General features: G+C 48.0%; 1 protein-coding gene across 1 annotated transcript; it reads left to right on the top strand.

The window, feature by feature from the left end:
* Window positions 1-12825: 12825 nt before the first annotated feature.
* Window positions 12826-14400, top strand: LOC311136887 (ankyrin repeat domain-containing protein 34C-like; the record flags this gene model as incomplete). The annotated part of the gene is made up of 1 exon (XM_084171201.1): window positions 12826-14400. The coding sequence occupies one exon, from the start codon at window positions 12826-12828 to the stop codon at window positions 14398-14400; it is 1575 nt and encodes a 524-aa protein (XP_084027327.1).
* Between the last annotated feature and the right edge of the window lie 2974 nt (window positions 14401-17374).

Here is a 17374-nt window from a genome sequence, read left to right as displayed (position 1 = left end):
GATCGATGGGCGGCTTCGAAAACGTAGGAGGGAGAGGGAATCTATGCCTGTCGCCCTCGTTCGCCCTCGATTCCCACCTCGCCTCCGAAAAATCCCGGACACCCCCGAAGTCTACATGTCCAAGTGAACCCGACGTCACCCAAGTTCTCTCGAGAATCACAGAGGGCTGCCGACTCGCCTCCTTCGGAATCCAGGCACCTGGGCAGGGCTAGATTGACTCTGGGTGAGCGCTTACGCTGACTCCACACCCAGAGCTGTCTATATTATGGAGCTACTGTCAGGGCGTGTTGTAGGTGTAGTGTAGGAATCAAACGCAGGACGCAGACTGAATGTTCCAAAGGCTGTAATACTGGCCCAACACAGGCAACAAGACAACTAAGCCCGACAGCAAAAAACACGCACGAAGGCGAAAGGTAAATGCGCACTAACAGGTGCGACAAAATGTAACGGTGCACACACAGGTGCAAATAAGCTCCAGCACAGTGGAGAAATACGCTCAACCGAGCAAAACACAACACTGACGGAAACAATCACACACAACACTAGACAAACACAACGAGAAACTTATAGGACACTAATTACGTCAAAACAGAAACAGGTGTGGAAACAAACAGACAAAAGCAAACGAACATGAAACATATAGCGGTGGCAGCTAGAATTCCGGAGACGACGAACGCCGAAGCCTGCCCGAACAAGGGAGAGAGGCAGCCTTGGCCGAAACCGTGACAGTACCCCCCCCTTGACGCGCGGCTCCAGACGTGCGCCGACTCCGGCCTCGGGGACGACCAGGAGGACGCGGCGCAGGGCGCGTCGGATGCCTCCGATGGAACTCCGTCAGGAGCGACGGGTCCAACACGTCTCTCCTCGGCACCCAGCACCGCTCCTCCGGACCGTACCCCTCCCACTCCACTAGATACTGGAGACCCCCCATCCGACGTCTCGAATCCAAGATGGATCTCACGGAGTACGCCGGTGCCCCCTCGATGTCCAACGGGGGCGGAGGAGTCTCCAAGATCTCATCTTCTTGGAGTGGGCCCGCTACCACCGGCCTGAGAAGGGACACATGGAACGAGAGGTTAATACACTTATACTCCACAGGTAGCTGTAATCTATAACATACCTCGTTCAACCTTCTCAGGACTTTAAATGGCCCTACAAACCGCCGACCCAGTTTCCGACAGGGCAGGCGGAGGGGCAGGTTTCTGGTAGAGAGCCAGACTCGATCACCAGGTGCGTACACCGGTGCCTCACTGCGGTGGAGATCAGCGCTCGCCTTCTGACGTCGGAGGGCCCGCTGCAGGTGGACGTGTGCAGCGTTCCAAGTCTCCTCCGAGCGCCGCGCCCACTCATCCACCGCAGGAGCCTCGATCTGGCTCTGCTGCCAGGGTGCCAGAACCGGCTGGTAACCTAACACACATTGAAATGGAGTTAGGTTAGTGGAGGAATGGCGTAGGGAATTCTGGGCCATCTCGGCCCAGGGAACGTACCTTGACCACTCCTCCGGCCGGTCCTGGCAGTATGTTCTGAGAAACCTACCCACATCCTGGTTTACGCGTTCCACCTGCCCATTGCTCTCCGGGTGGTAACCCGAGGTGAGGCTCACCGAGACCCCCAACCGCTCCATAAACGCTCTCCAGACTCTGGAGGTGAATTGGGGACCCCGATCAGCCACAATGTCCTCGGGTACCCCGTAGTGCCGGAACACATGGGTAAACAGTGCCTCGGCAGTTTGCAGGGCCGTAGGAAGACCCGGCATGGGGAGCAAACGACAGGCCTTAGAGAACCGGTCCACAACGACCAGGATGGTAGTATTCCCTTGGGAGAGGGGAAGGTCTGTTATAAAGTCCACCGAGAGGTGGGACCATGGCCGTTGTGGAACGGGCAGGGGTAGCAACTTACCCCTAGGTAGATGTCTAGGCGCCTTACACTGGGCGCACACCGAGCAGGAGGAAACATAAACCCTCACATCCCTTGCCAACGTGGGCCACCAGTACTTGGCACTAAGACAGTGCACCGTCCGGCCGATACCCGGATGTCCAGAGGAGGGTGATGTGTGAGCCCAATAGATCAATCGATCCCGAACCTCGAGCGGAACGTACTTCCGACCCTCCGGGCACTGTGGTGGACTAGGGTCGGTGCGTAACGCCCGCTCGAGTTCAGCATCGACCTCCCACACTACCGGTGCCACCAGACACGACTCAGGCAGTATGGGAGTGGGCTCCACGGACCTCTCCTCCGCGTCATACCGCCGAGACAGCGCATCTGCCTTGCCATTCTGTGACCCAGGGATGTACGTGATCTTAAAAGTAAACCTGACCGTCGCGCCAGACCGTTGTGAAAGCACGGCTCCTAAACCGGCCTCCGACGCATCCACCTCTACTTGGAACGGCAAAGAGGGATCCGGATGCGCCAGCACCGGGGCCGAGGTAAACAGGTCCTTCAGCCTCCCAAACGCCCTGTCCGCCTCGGCCGACCACTGCAGACGCACCGGACCCCCCTTCAACAGAGACGTGATGGGAGCTGCCACCTGTCCAAAACCCCGGATAAACCTCCTGTAGTAATTTGCAAACCCCAAAAACTGCTGCACCTCCTTCACAGTGGTTGGTGTTTGCCAATTACGCACGGCCGACACCCGGTCTACCTCCATCTTCACCCCTGACGCAGACAACTGATAACCCAAAAAGGAGACCGACTCCTGGAAAAACAGACACTTCTCTGCCTTCACATACAGGTCGTGCTCCACCAGCCTCCGCAACACCCTGCGCACCAGGGCCACATGCTCGACACGGGTAGGTGAGTACACGAGAATGTCATCAATGTACACCACCACCCCCTGCCCCTGCATGTCCCTGAAGATCTCATCCACAAATGATTGGAAAACTGATGGAGCGTTCATCAACCCGTATGGCATGACCAGATACTCGTAATGGCCCGAGGTGGTACTAAAGGCTGTTTTCCATTCATCACCCTCCCTGATGCGCACCAAGTTGTACGCGCTCCTGAGATCTAATTTCGTGAAGAAACGCGCCCCATGCAACGACTCAGTCATGGTCGCAATCAGCGGGAGTGGATAACTATACTTCACCGTAATCTGATTGAGACCACGGTAATCGATGCACGGACGCAAACCACCATCCTTTTTCTTCACGAAAAAGAAACTCGAGGACGCGGGGGAAGTGGACGGCCGTATGTATCCTTGTCTCAGCGATTCGTCTATGTAAATCTCCATAGCTTTCTTCTCCTCCTGAGACAGAGGATACACATGGCTCCGTGGGAGCGCAGCTCCTGCCTGGAGGTTTATCGCACAATCCCCCTGCCTATGGGGTGGCAACCGCGTCGCCCTCGCCTTACTAAACGCAATAGCCAAATCCCCATACTCAGGTGGAACGTGCAATGCGGGCACCTGGTTTGGACTCTCCACCGAGGTAGCCCCTACGGAAACGCCCAAACATCTACCCACACACTGAGCAGACCACTCCATCAGAGCCCTCTCCTGCCACGAAATCGCTGGGTTATGGGTACTCAACCAGGGCATGCCCAGCACCACCGGATACGCAGGAGAGTCAATCAGGAACAGCTGAATCATCTCCTGATGATCCCCCTGCGCACACATCCTAAGTGGCGCCGTGACCTCCCTGATTAAGCCCGTACCCAACGGACGACTATCTAGGGCGTGAACGGGAAAAGGAACATCAACAGGAATGAGGGGAATCCCTAACGCTAAACAAAACTTTTTATCAATAAAATTCCCAGCTGCGCCTGAATCTACCAGCGCCTTATGCTGGGAATGAGGTGCTACCTGTGGAAAACGTACAGGCATACAAAAATGGGCAACAGTGAGCTCTGGGTGAGTGGGGCGCCTACTCACCTGGAGGGAATCCCCAGTGCGGGACCTGTCGTCATCTCCCCTAGGAGGCCATCCCCAGCACCTAGCCGCGGTGTGTCCTCCCCGACCACAGTTGGTGCAGTGGATGGACCCCCTAGCCTGCCGACTCCTCCTCTCTCTAGCGCCAGCGCCCCCGAGCTCCATAGGACATGGCTCGGAGGCGCTGGAGGGTGGAATGGACGGACCCTCCGCAGGACGTCCGCGGGTAGCCAGCAGGGTATCCAGCCTGATGGACATATCAACCAGCTGGTCGAAAGTGAGGCTGGTGTCCCTACAAGCCAGCTCCCGACGGACGTCCTCTCGTAGGCTACATCGGTATAGATCGATGAGGGCCCGATCATTCCACCCTGCATCTGCCGCTAGAGTACGGAATTCGAGCGCGAATTCCTGGGCACTTCTCCTCCCCTGCCGGAGGAAGACCAGACGCTCCCCCGCCGCTTTCCCCTCCGGGGGATGGTCAAACACCGCCCTGAAGCGGCGGGAGAACTCGGTGTACGTAATCGTCGTGGCGTCGATCTTCCTCCACTCCGCGTTGGCCCACTCCAACGCTTTTCCGGCCAGGCAGGAGATCAGGGCGGACACGCTCTCATGCCCTGAAGGTGCCGGGTGCACTGTGGCCAGGTATAGCTCTACCTGGAGCAGGAATCCCTGACACCCAGCCGCGGTCCCGTCGTAGGCCCTCGGGAGAGATAGTCGGACTCCTCGAGGTTCCGGCGCTGGAATGGGCGGGCTGGCCGATGGTGCTGGCAGGGCGGGCGGCGGTGGAGGCGAACCCCAGCCTCGGAGTGTGGTAATCACCTCCTGCAGGGCGGTCCCCATCTACAGGAGCTGCTCTTGCTGGTCCCGAACCTGGGCTTCCAGTCTCGTCTGGGCTGCTTCGGCTCCTGCTGATTCCATTGGTGGTGTGTGATTCTGTCAGGGCGTGTTGTAGGTGTAGTGTAGGAATCAAACGCAGGACGCAGACTGAATGTTCCAAAGGCTGTAATACTGGCCCAACACAGGCAACAGGACAACTAAGCCCGACAGCAAAAAACACGCACGAAGGCGAAAGGTAAATGCGCACTAACAGGTGCGACAAAATGTAACGGTGCACACACAGGTGCAAATAAGCTCCAGCACAGTGGAGAAATACGCTCAACCGAGCAAAACACAACACTGACGGAAACAATCACACACAACACTAGACAAACACAACGAGAAACTTATAGGACACTAATTACGTCAAAACAGAAACAGGTGTGGAAACAAACAGACAAAAGCAAACGAACATGAAACATATAGCGGTGGCAGCTAGAATTCCGGAGACGACGAACGCCGAAGCCTGCCCGAACAAGGGAGAGAGGCAGCCTCGGCCGAAACCGTGACAGCTACGGGACATTTCGTAGCTACCTGCCCATTAAAAAACCGGGCTCATCAAGAAGGGGCGAGTACTCTGGTGTGTCTTATGGAGAACCTTTCCTCTCCCCTTACCCGCACCCCTTTCCACGCCATCCTGCTGTGGGGGTACTAGTCAAAATCTCTCTGGGTACTCATCGACTCTGGGGCAGATGACAGTTTTTTGGATGCTACCCTGGCGTCCGAGCTGGGCATCCCCACTCAGCCCCTCTCCATTCCCATGGACATTAGAGCGTTGGACGGGCGCTCTATAGGCTGGGTTACTCACATACCACTCCCATCAACCTACGAGTGTCAGGGAACCACAGCGAGGCAATCCAATTTATGCTGATTATGCCTTGGCATACAGGTCATGCTCCAACAGTCGGCCCAGCACTCTGCGAACCAGGGACACATGCTTGGCACGCGTAGCGGAACACACCAGGATGTCATCGATGTAGACCACCACACCGTGACCAAGCATGTCCCGAAAACACCTTGTTCACAAAGGACTGGAAGACTGACGAAGCATTCATCAACCCGTACGGCATCACTAGGTATTCATAATGCCCCGTGGTTGTCTTCCATTCGTCCCCTTCCCGGACACGCACCAGGTTGTACGCACTCCTGAGATCTAATTTCGTGAAGAAGTGCGCCCCATGCATTGATTCGATAACAGAGGAGATGAGGGTTAGAGGGTAACTATAGTGAATGGTAGTTTGATTAAGTGCACGGTAATCAATGCAAGGGCGCAGACACCCGTCTTTCTTCTTCACGAAAAATCAACTTGAGGAGGCGGGTGAAGTGGAGGGACATATGAACCTCTGACGCAGGGACTCGGAGACGTATGTCTCCATAGCCTCCGTTCCAGCCTGCGACAGGGGATATACATGACTCCTGGGAGGCATAGCGTCTAAGCGGAGGTTTATCGCGCAATCCCCCGGCCGTTGGGGTGGTAATTTGGTCGCCTGCATTTTGGAAAATCTGTGCGCCAAATTAAGGTATTCGTGGGGAATGCGCACGGTGGAGGTAGTGTCTGGACTTTCTACCGTGGTCGCACCAACGGAAACAGCTAGACACCTACCCTGACACTCTCACGACCACCCCGTGAGAACCCTCTGCGACCATGAAAAGGTGGGGTCGTGTAGTGCTAACCAGGGAAGGCCCAACACAACAGGAAAATCAGGGGACTCAATAATATGAAAGGTGATTTGCTCCCTATGGGTCTCCTGTGTATTCATAGTGACTGGTGCTGTAACCTCCCTAACAAAACCTGACCCTAATGGTCAACTGTTTAGTGCTTTGATTGGCAATGGAATGGACAGGGGAACCAATGTAATATGTAAACTAAGAGCTAAAGACCTGTCCTTAAAGTTCCCAGCTGCGCCTGAATCGACCAGTGCCTTAGACTGGGGAACTACCGGGTAATCAGGGAAGTTTACGTGGATGGTGCAATGCACAGCAGAGGGCTCTGAACGAGTGTGGGTTAGCAATACCTGGGGTGACGGGAGAGTGCCCTGCCTGCCGCCTCCAGAACCAGAAGAACGCTGACGACATCGTTCAGCAGAATATCCTGTCTTGCCACAAGAGTGACACTGGATCTGTCGTCCTCTGTTCTCCCGGATCGCTGCACCACCCAGCTCCATCTGAACATGATCCGGGTTGAAGGGGGGTGAAATGGGCAGGCCCCTTCCAGGACGTCCTCTCGAAGTCAGCAGGTTGTCCAACCAGATGGCCATGTCCACCAGTTGGTTGAAGGTCAACGTGGTATCCCGGCAGGCTAGCTCCCTTCGGACGTCCTCACGCAGGCTGCATCGGAAGTGGTCGACGAGGGCCCGCTCGTTCCACCCGGACCAAGCCGCTAGAGTTCTAAACTCCAGGGCAAAGTCTTGTGCGGTCCTCGTCCCCCGTCTCAGATGTACCAGACGCTCACCCGCCTCTCTTCCTTCAGGGGGATGATCGAAGACTGCCCGGAAGAAAGCGAGCGAACTCTCCATTGTTGTCCAACGCGTCTCCTCCTTCACTTCAGACCGCGTTGGCCCACTCCATGGCTTTCCCAGAGAGGCAGGAGACCAGGGTGGACACCTTCTCCCGATCTGATGGAGCCGGGCTGATGGTGGTGAAATAGAGGTCCAATTGCAGGTGGAAACCTTGGCAGCGGGCCGCTGTCCCTTCATATTCCCTCGGTCGAGACAGGTGAATACCTCTGGGTGCTGGGGTGTGGCTGGCTGGATCCGGTTGCTCAGCTGGTTCCGCAGGGTTGTGTCCTCTCCTCTCCAGGCGCTGGACGACCTGGAGAACCCGATCCATCGCTTCCCCCAAGCTGGCTAACATGTTGGAATGCTCCCGGACCCGCTCAACGACCTGCTGACTCCATGCTGTTGGGTGTGTGATTCTGTAATAGGTGATGAGGACGGAGTCAGGCGCAGGAGGTGTGAATCACAGAATATGGTTTATTCGTCCAAATACAGCAGTTTGCAGCAATGCGAAAACCGAACACAGTGCGACTTCAATGCACAATGGGGTAACAAAACACGGGTGAATTTCCCGGCGACAAAAGTAACATGAATGCTCAACCGAGCTAGCGACACCTCTACATGGAAACAATCACACACAAAGACATGGGGGACAGAGGGAATACTTATACAGGGACTGATGAGGAGATATGAACCAGGTGTGTGTAGAAAACAAGACAAAACAAATGGAATGATGAGATGAGGAGCGGCAGTGGCTAGAAGGCGGGTGACAACGAACGCCGAAGCCTGCCCGAACAAGGAGAGGACGCAGCTTCGGAGGAAGTCGGGACACATACCATCAAAAACAATGGAGAAAAATTAATCATATAACATTTTAACATAGAAATATCTGCTCTGTCATTCAGTCTACAGTAGCAGCAAATATGTGGTGTTCAATGTAGGCCTACATTCCATGAGACTTTTGAAAAAAACATGCAAGCCTTGACAATAACGTGTTTATACACTTGTCCTTCAGACAAGGAGTTGACTGAAAATGTTGTGTTGTTTGATACAAGAAACCACTTTATAAAATGCAATTCATTATTATCCCCATAACGTTATTAGAGAGAATCAGACAAATTATGCTACCATCTGCCTATTGGCTACTTAGCTTATTCAAGACCATCTCAAAATACAACACTGCCCCTTTAAGACAGAAAAAAAGCTCTTTATCTGACTGGCTTTTCAAAGATGGCTAGAAATGCAAACATTTTGTGCTCTTTTAGGAAGCAACCACTCCCCCATTGTTGACTAGAAACTAGCAATAACTGGGCTAATAACTCACTAACTAGCAAAGAACATGAACAAATGTGCACAGGTGGCAAAATGCAGCTCTTGCTTTGATATCAAAACAAGCGCATCTACTCACGACCACTCATTCTATAAACACAGTCCAGTTCAAAGTGAATGGCACAGATCCATATATGGCAACGACTTTTTGCATATAGGCTTACTGCAGCTCTGATTGGTTATGACGCATCGGTCTGTGTAGGGTACGGGCCTGAGTCGTCCTTGTCAATGCAATATAATCCTACTCCAATGCGCTCTGCCTACTAGAAAATCTTAGTTTTGCATACTAAGTCTTGCATAGTTCGTTTTGTTTTGGTATGTTACATTGAAAGTGGCTAATATTGCATTGTTTCGAGCACAATTCCCACAGTAGAGCGAAACGTTGATAGTGTTAACTAAAGGGGAAAACTAGAAAGTTGAGTGAAGTTCAATCTCGTGCATCTCTGCACGGGCTGATATTTATTCTGCGCAGCGCGCATGTGCGCAGCTTAGAGGGAACATTGGCATCGACTAGTGTGGGAGGACTGGAGCTCCAACATCACATAAAATGAAGTTTTTATTAAAAACTACAGATTTCAGCACCCAAAGATACTGTGTAATTGCATGGGTGCTGAAATCTGTAGTTTCTATCAAAACTTCATTTTATGTGACGTCGGAGCTCCAGTCCACCCACACTAGTTGCCGCTCAACTCCATGGATGTGATGTCCATCGTGGAGTTGAGTTTAATTGGCTAGTGCGATGTAAGATATCTGAAAATGGAAACTGCTCCCATGGGTGACAGCGCTTAATCTCTCTGTTTTAATTATTTATTTCCTCTTTAATATGCTGCAGACGACAGCAGCGTTGGGGCAAATATCATATGGAGACTGCTGATGTCTGTAGTTCCCATGTTTATGAACCTGCCCAGACCGGGAAGCTTGGGGAATATGGCTTTGCCCTGTGTTCTGATCCCCACTCCACAATGATACAGACTGTGTCTTATTTCAGCATCTACATTATTCCAATGATCATGGTATATTACAGCCTCCCTGCTTACAGCCACCAACAAAGCTCCCTTTTTGTTGCTTGACAACACTTATCACAAGGCCTGCACTCCATTATATTTTACCTCATGTTTACCTCTCAGAGATCTACATCTAGGCAATGTCCTTCCCTTGGATTACCTTTCTCTGTTTAAGTGGTGTCTGTACCAAGAACCATGTGGACTGTTCTTACACAGAATAGCCAGACAGCCATAATGACTTTCTATCAGTTCCTGGGATGAACACAAACATGGAAGTAGGTGACTCCCTGCTGTTCCATAAACCACCTCTCCCATGTGCCTCCCTGGTAAATAACAACATTCCCCAGGAGTCTGTCAAGCAATCACTAGGGGAGAAATCACTGGCATCCTTGACTGTTGAAGTCCTGCGACATCAGTGATAAATCTGTCCCATATGAGGAAAAATGCAGGGGTCATAAGGGCTAATGATCAATGGGCTTTGGGATACTTTGTGCAAATGGAAAATATCATCAACAAATACATTTGGGTAAATGACATAAGAGCCCTCTTGTTTCTTGGTGCAATGTTATTTTTCTGATGACCTGTTCCTTGCAAAGCTGAGAACTCCATAGCTCTCATCAGGAACTGCTTCTCTGCTGTCTCATAGCAACCTATAAATAGAAATGTCCCTATTAGGCAGTAAGGCTGTGATGGCTGGAACAAGTTGTGGCCTCTTTAATTGTGCTGTAAACATGTCCTGTTTTCAAGATTTTGATTTACCCATTATTTTGCAATACAATAAATCCAAGACAAAAATAAAAAAAACATCTGCAATGTGTATAAAATAAATAAACATGAGTGCATTTGTTCTTGTGTTGAGGGGGGCTAAATACTGCAACCAATTGACAATGTTGATGTCTTGGACATGTGGGCACCCTAAGATGATTAGGCTACTGAACCCAACATCAGCACACAATAACCACTTCTGTCCAAGAGAGGTATAGCTAAGCCATGTTCTTGAAAGTGTCTAAAATGTACTGTAGCTGTAGTGTACAAAAAAATAGAATATTTGGTATTTGGTATTATGGTATTTTATTAGGATCCCCATTAGCTGTTGCAAAAGCAGCAGCTACTCTTCCTGGCGTCCACACAAAACATGACACATGACATAATACAGAACATTAATAGACAAGAACAGCTAAATGACAGAACTACATACATTTTGTAGCCTACATATCAATACATACAACCAAACTAAAGAAAATAGGACAGACAGGTGACAGCCACCTTCCCTGGCTCAACATCTGCGATGTTAATGTGAATGATCATATGAAACTGTATAATTTCCAGTGTACAAAAATATGATTTTTGTATATACTGAATTTTGATTCTCCCCTATGTTGTGGGAGTGGGACATAGGCTAAGCTATAAAAAAATGTTAGTCAATATATATAAACCTGTGTTATAAAACAGTGAACCTTTCCATTTTATTGGAAGGTAGAATTGGATTGTTTGTGTGATGCATGACAGAGGTTCTCACCAGATGCAATCTTTATTTTTGTCGACTCTGACGTCAAGAACATGCACGTTTCATACAGCAGGCAAGAAACTCAGTTATTTACGACCTCAGTATCTTGAGGTTGTGGTTCTTGAATGCGCATTGAAAGGAATGCCGCCTTATTGGACTGATCTAGTGCGTTTCCATAACAAAAGCGAGGAGCATGATGCGCTATGTTGCCAGAGCTCTGAACCTACACTTCGACAGTATTTGAGAACTCCGAATAAATTCAGGGAATATAAAGAAGAACCATCCGAAAACTTTTATTTTCGTTTTCTCCCCATTATGTTTCAGGGTCGCTAATGGCAAAACATTGGGGGCACCTTTGAACATGACAAGCCTGGATCAGGTAAGATAAGTGGTGGAATGACAGTTACACGTTCTTGATATCTTGAACATAAGAACATGTGGATCAATGCAGGTTATTTTCTCAAAAAACATAAATAGTCTACATATTAATATACCATTAATGTAATTTCCAATATCCAAGGTTTCATACCAACATTTTGTAGCCCACACACTTTTTGGAGTAGACAAGTCTACTATGATTCGATAATTGAAGATAGTTTAGCTAATGAGAATATGAAATGTGAGGAGTCCATGGTTAAAAGAAAAGAGAAAACCTTGCATATTATAGCCAACACTTAAACAATGTAACTGTTATTTTAACGGCATACAGGAATCATAGTAAGTATTATATGTGTGTAAAAAAAAAAAGGTAGCCTACATTGTACAACAGATTAGGAATTTGTAGTGAAATGTTTTCTACAAGATGCGCGTCTCTAACTAGTTATCCAAAATGAGGACCATGGACAGCGACGCGCTATAGCCTATTCTAATGGTACGATCTATTCGACAGATAATGCACGTTAGGTAGCCTACCCGAAGAAGACACATCTTAGTTGTCATTGAGTCTAGTAAGTAAAAAATATCAGAACATTACATAGATGCTTTTGCTGAAAACACGTTAGCCAACTCTTCAACTCTTCTAGGATGATTAACGCTTATGGTGACGATGTTTTCTTATACAACCATATGATTATCTCTATATATCATGTTATATATTATTGGTCTTTTATAATCGAAAAGTTAAACTAATTAATGTATATGCTTGGATCTGGGATTGATTGGTCAATTACAGAGCAACAATAAAATTACAGAACAACAACAACAAAATAACATTAAAATATTGAACACTAAGCTATTGTTGTCCAACTACATCTAACAAGCAATACATTCAAGATAAATGGCTTGATTAAAACACAGCACATTTAGCCTAAATATAGCCTATAATGCACATTCTTCCATCTAATTTATGTTTTACACAGGGAGATGGAAGCTTACAGAAGATACATGTGACAAGGTTAGGACCCTGTTCACAAAGTATATTTTTTTCGTTGCCACTATCACAGTTTACTGTGTTGACAATAAAGTTACCTAAATAGGTATAATGTTCCTTCCACAATTGCTATACCTGTTCATATCTTCATAAGAGTGTTTTTTAGAACACAGACTGCCTCCTGGTGGTAGTCTTGGGAGAGGCTTGTAAAGTATCCATTGTGCTTGTCTCTTTGTGATAATACTAGATGGATGAATCAGTAAGCAGACCTATATATTAAACAAAATATAATGCAATAAATCAATGCTTTGTTTGAAGGGCTGCAGGTTGTGACTGCCTTTCACCACTGAGGGAGGGAGCTTTCTGTGGTTGTCTTGGTGATGATGGCAGACATACTGGAGCTGCGGACAGACGGGAACTCACTCCTGAAGGCGGTGTGGCTCCGACGCCTGCGGCTCACCAGGCTCCTGCTGGATGGGGGTGCCTACATCAATGAGAGCAACGAGCGAGGAGAAACACCGCTCATGGTCGCCTGCATGTCCAAACACAGCGACCCGCAGAGCGTCAGTAAGGCAAAGCTGGTTAAGTACCTACTGGATAACAAGGCTGATCCCAACATCCAGGATAAAGCAGGCCGGACAGCCCTGATGCACGCCTGCAGCCAGAGGGCTGGACATGAGGTGGTGTCTCACCTGTTGACCAATGGGGCAGACCCAAGTCTGGAAGACAGGAGCGGGGCCTCTGCTCTGGTCTATGCCGTCAACGCAGATGATAAGGAGACCCTAAAGGTTCTCCTAGACGCATGTAAAGCCAAGGGCAAAGAGGTCATCATTATCACCACAGACAAGTCACCTTCTGGCACCAAAACCACCAAGCAGTACCTTAATGTCCCCCCTTCCCCAGAGCTAGAGGATAGGTGCTCCCCGACATTCTGCACCACTCCCTCTGACATTGAGCTCAACACCTCCCCCTCACCTAACTCAGCCGAGCAGCACAACACTAGCTTCAGTTTCCAGACAAAGTTGAAAACATTGTCCAGCAAAGCAGCAAAGCTTCCCAACGGGCCAACTTCTCCCACACTGCGACCAGCCAACCCCAAGCGTGCTCGTTTACCCCAGCTGAAGCGTCTGCAGTCGGAGCCCTGGGGGCTGATCGCTCCCTCCATCCTCGCTCCAGCTGCGGCCCATGAGGAGAGTAAGAGACCCACCTCTGATGAGGACGTCGTCACAGGCATCAATGGACTTTCTCTATCCAAGAGATCGACTCTGTCTCGACAAAACAGTGTGGATGGCAAGGATGTGTTGTTCCCACAAATTTCGTCCTCATTATCTGTCCCTCCAATTTCCAAATCGGCATATGAGAGGTCTCTGTGTCAGCAGCACCAGCCCCTAGCCCGGCGTAGCACCGTCCCTGCAGAGCAGGACAGTAGTAGTAGTAACAGTGGGCCAGCCAGTTTGAGAGACACGGTCTACAGGAGATGGCTGGGCACTGACCACTATGACTCAGACTCCCAGCTGTACTCAGATTCTGGCATGATGGACTCTCCTAAGGTTCCTCTAGAAAGGAAGAAACTCAACGCGTCTCCATTAGCCATGCTGACCAACTCCAGGGAGTCCCTAGACACTAACAGCAGCACGTCATCTCCTAGCACAGCACGAAGGCGCGCACCAGGCCTCCTGGAGAGGCGAGGCTCGGGGACTCTGCTGCTGGATTACATTTCCCATACCCGGCCTGGCCATCTACCCCCCCTGAACTTCAACCCAAACCCTCCTATCCCTGACATTGGAGCCAGCAGCAAGCCCTCGTCCCCTCTTGCCTCAGGTTTCAGATCAATAGCTCCAGTAGCAGCAAACTCACCAAATAGAGGCCAGCTCAAGTCAAACAAGAAACTTGTAAGGAGGCACTCTATGCAAGTGGAGCAAATGAAACAACTCTCTGCTTTTGAGGAGCTGTAGTGGGACTCATTGTTTGTAGATGTAGCAATGTTCCCCACATAAAAAAAGGGTAACTTTCTAAAGGAAATGTCCTGATTTTGTAGCAAAAATTGAATTTCAACGTTTCCTCTTAGAAAACCAGTGGAACAAGACTATATCTTGCTTATACAGTTGTAAATGTTATGAATGCTCTTAGAATATCAGCAAAACATATTCAACATTACAGGTTAGACACTAGCAACATCTAAAGGAAACAACTGATGGCTGAGAGATTCAAAAGCATTACATTTCTAGACATTTGAAAATCACAAAAACTATTTGAATGTAAGCATATGAATAATAATCTTTGTTAGCCCATCAAGTCCTTTAGATGTGCAATCCTAAGAACAAATACAGTAGGAGGTACATGTGTAGCCAACAAGCCATCTGGTTGTGTAGAATGATGTTATTAATGCAACATGCAGATGGGCTTACTAGAAATCCCAAAAAAGTGTTCTTTTTTGTATGTTGTAGCTCTAGTATGACAGGGAACTTGATTGTTTTGTGCCTTCAAGACACATTATTGGAAAAGAGGGTGGATCAAAAAGTTATTTATAAGTCACAATGCAACCAAAAGGTGTTTTGTTTTAGTGCCGTTGGTTTCCTGCCCAATATGAAAGGCGCAGAAAACACACAAATCATATGACTTATATGCCTTAAGTACAATTAAAGAGATTATGTAAATCAGCACTTTATTATCGTAAATTCTAAATTGCCCAAGAGAAAAATAAATGTTGTTTCTCCAAATGTTTTGTAGATATAGAAGGGCATGTATTTTCATACATTAGTTCCATGACAAGACAACATATTATCTGTACACAACAAACGTAAATACAGACTTTAGTGGTTGTTACTCTAGAATAGAATTTACACTTATGGCAATTGAAGTAAAAGTTCATACAGCTTCCATGTAACTTAACTGTGAGACATTCGTTCTGTTTAAACGTTAACATATTTCGATGCATAGTATTTTTGTATGTAGTTTGCTGTATATTCTAAATAAATGTCTCTAAAGCATTTGTCATTCAACAGTTTCTTACCGAATGCAATGAGGTTTGGATGCATTTCACTTACAGAGTTCATCATCATCAGATGTTAATATGTGTCGACTGCTGTGTATAGTTTCATTCTAAAGGTTAGGCCAGTCCTGGTGGTAATCAGATCCATCATGCCAGACCCAACCATGGAGGCACTCAGGTTCCACAGCTTCTTGGCAGCTGCATCATCCAGGCCCTGAGGGGCCACAGTTTTTGAGGTGCAGTCATTTTAGCCAGCATAGAAAAAAAGTCAGCTGCAGTGTCTATCCTGACCGCTATCCACCATTCATAGTGACAATAGTGGAAGGTGGATTGTTCGTCCAGATCTGCAATAGGCTAACTAGCAATCATACCACACATAAAATCCTTCAAAGCTGCAACAATTTGCAATAGAAATCCAAGAACAAAGACGAATAGCTGATAGGCAGCAGAGAGGCCAGGTGCGTCATTGCACATGAAAGAACAATGAAAACATGAGACACAGAGCTCAAAAAGCTCCCTTATTGATCTTGTTTATGGACAATACAATTATCCTACCTAAACTAGCCTACAGCACCACAATGCAATGAATAATTGCATTATTATTTTCAAGTGAGTGCAAAATTCTACTTTAGGCTGCAGTGAAAATCTCATTTGAAAATTGGTGCAAAAGCCCTGTGATTTGAATGTTTCATTCCGTTTGGATGAGTTGTGGGTCTACTCTCCACAGTTTGTAATATCTAGAAAGGGACAGTAGCAGGCTAGTCTGGCTGTATGTTTACTTCTGATACTGAGATGCGCTGTCTGTTGTGGATCATCATTCTCCCAAGTCGTCCTTTAATAATGTGGCCAAATATGCTCCAAGCAGGCCCAGTTATTCAGGAAAGCCTAACGCACGCTCTGCTTCCTCTCCAATCCGATTGGCTATTCCTCTCACACCTAGAGCCTAATGCTTCAATATAGCCTAAATATTTGTCATTTCACTTCTAAAATGTATTACATTTTATAAGTGGCATAAACACAACTAGTCACAATGTTTTAATCTGATTAGGTTACTTAAAAAGTCTCCTGTAGTCTACCTGCGCACGTTCATCCAAAATATAATTCCAGCATCCAAACTGTGAAGCGGCCATTTGATGAATGGAGAGACATCAAAAAGTTGAATGATATTCAGAGATTGTCAAGCAAAGCCTTCAATACTGGGTAAGCCTACAATGTAGGGGGGGGATGTTTTTTCTGTTTGTCGGGATTGACATAGTCTATTTGATTGTGTTGTTAATGTCTTAATCGAAATTACGGATTGCCTCTTATCTGCTCGTCATCCCCTTATGCCATAGTTTGTACATCTCAATTGTCAGTAGAAATTACATTTGTTTAAGCAAGTCAGCCATATCAGCTATGTTTTTTTAAAAGTCAGTAAATGAGGCTGAATGAACTGTTTCGCTGCCAGACAAGGCTCCGCTGATAGCCATGTGTAGCGGTGGTAAGGTGTTGGGACTGCTGTTGGAACTCTGCTGTTGGGACAGCTTTATGTAGACCCTAGCAGTTTGTGGGCACTGTTTGTCACCGTTATAGTCCAATTAATGCATTGTTTAGTGTTATAATAATATAATAATAATATGCCATTTAGCAGACGCTTTTATCCAAAGCGACTTACAGTCAAGCGTGCATACATTTTTATGTTGTGTAGTGTAGTGGCTTTGCTGAAATGCATCTAAAACAAAACATTTTTAGTTTGCCGCACCAAGATTTACATGCTAAAATCGCCCCTGGAAATGGCAAACACACAAGCAACACACACCCAAGTCACACACACCAGTATGGCAAACAGAGAGAAAGCGGAGGACTTGCTCACTGTATGGATCCTGGCTGCACATACACTATACAAGCTGGAGATGACCAACTCACAAGTTGGTGCTGTAGAAGCAAGCAGTAAATTG

This window comes from Coregonus lavaretus (assembly GCF_964263955.1).
Source record: "Coregonus lavaretus genome assembly, chromosome: 11".
NCBI lineage: Eukaryota > Metazoa > Chordata > Actinopteri > Salmoniformes > Salmonidae > Coregonus > Coregonus lavaretus.
This window is presented reverse-complemented; position numbering and strand designations above follow the sequence as displayed.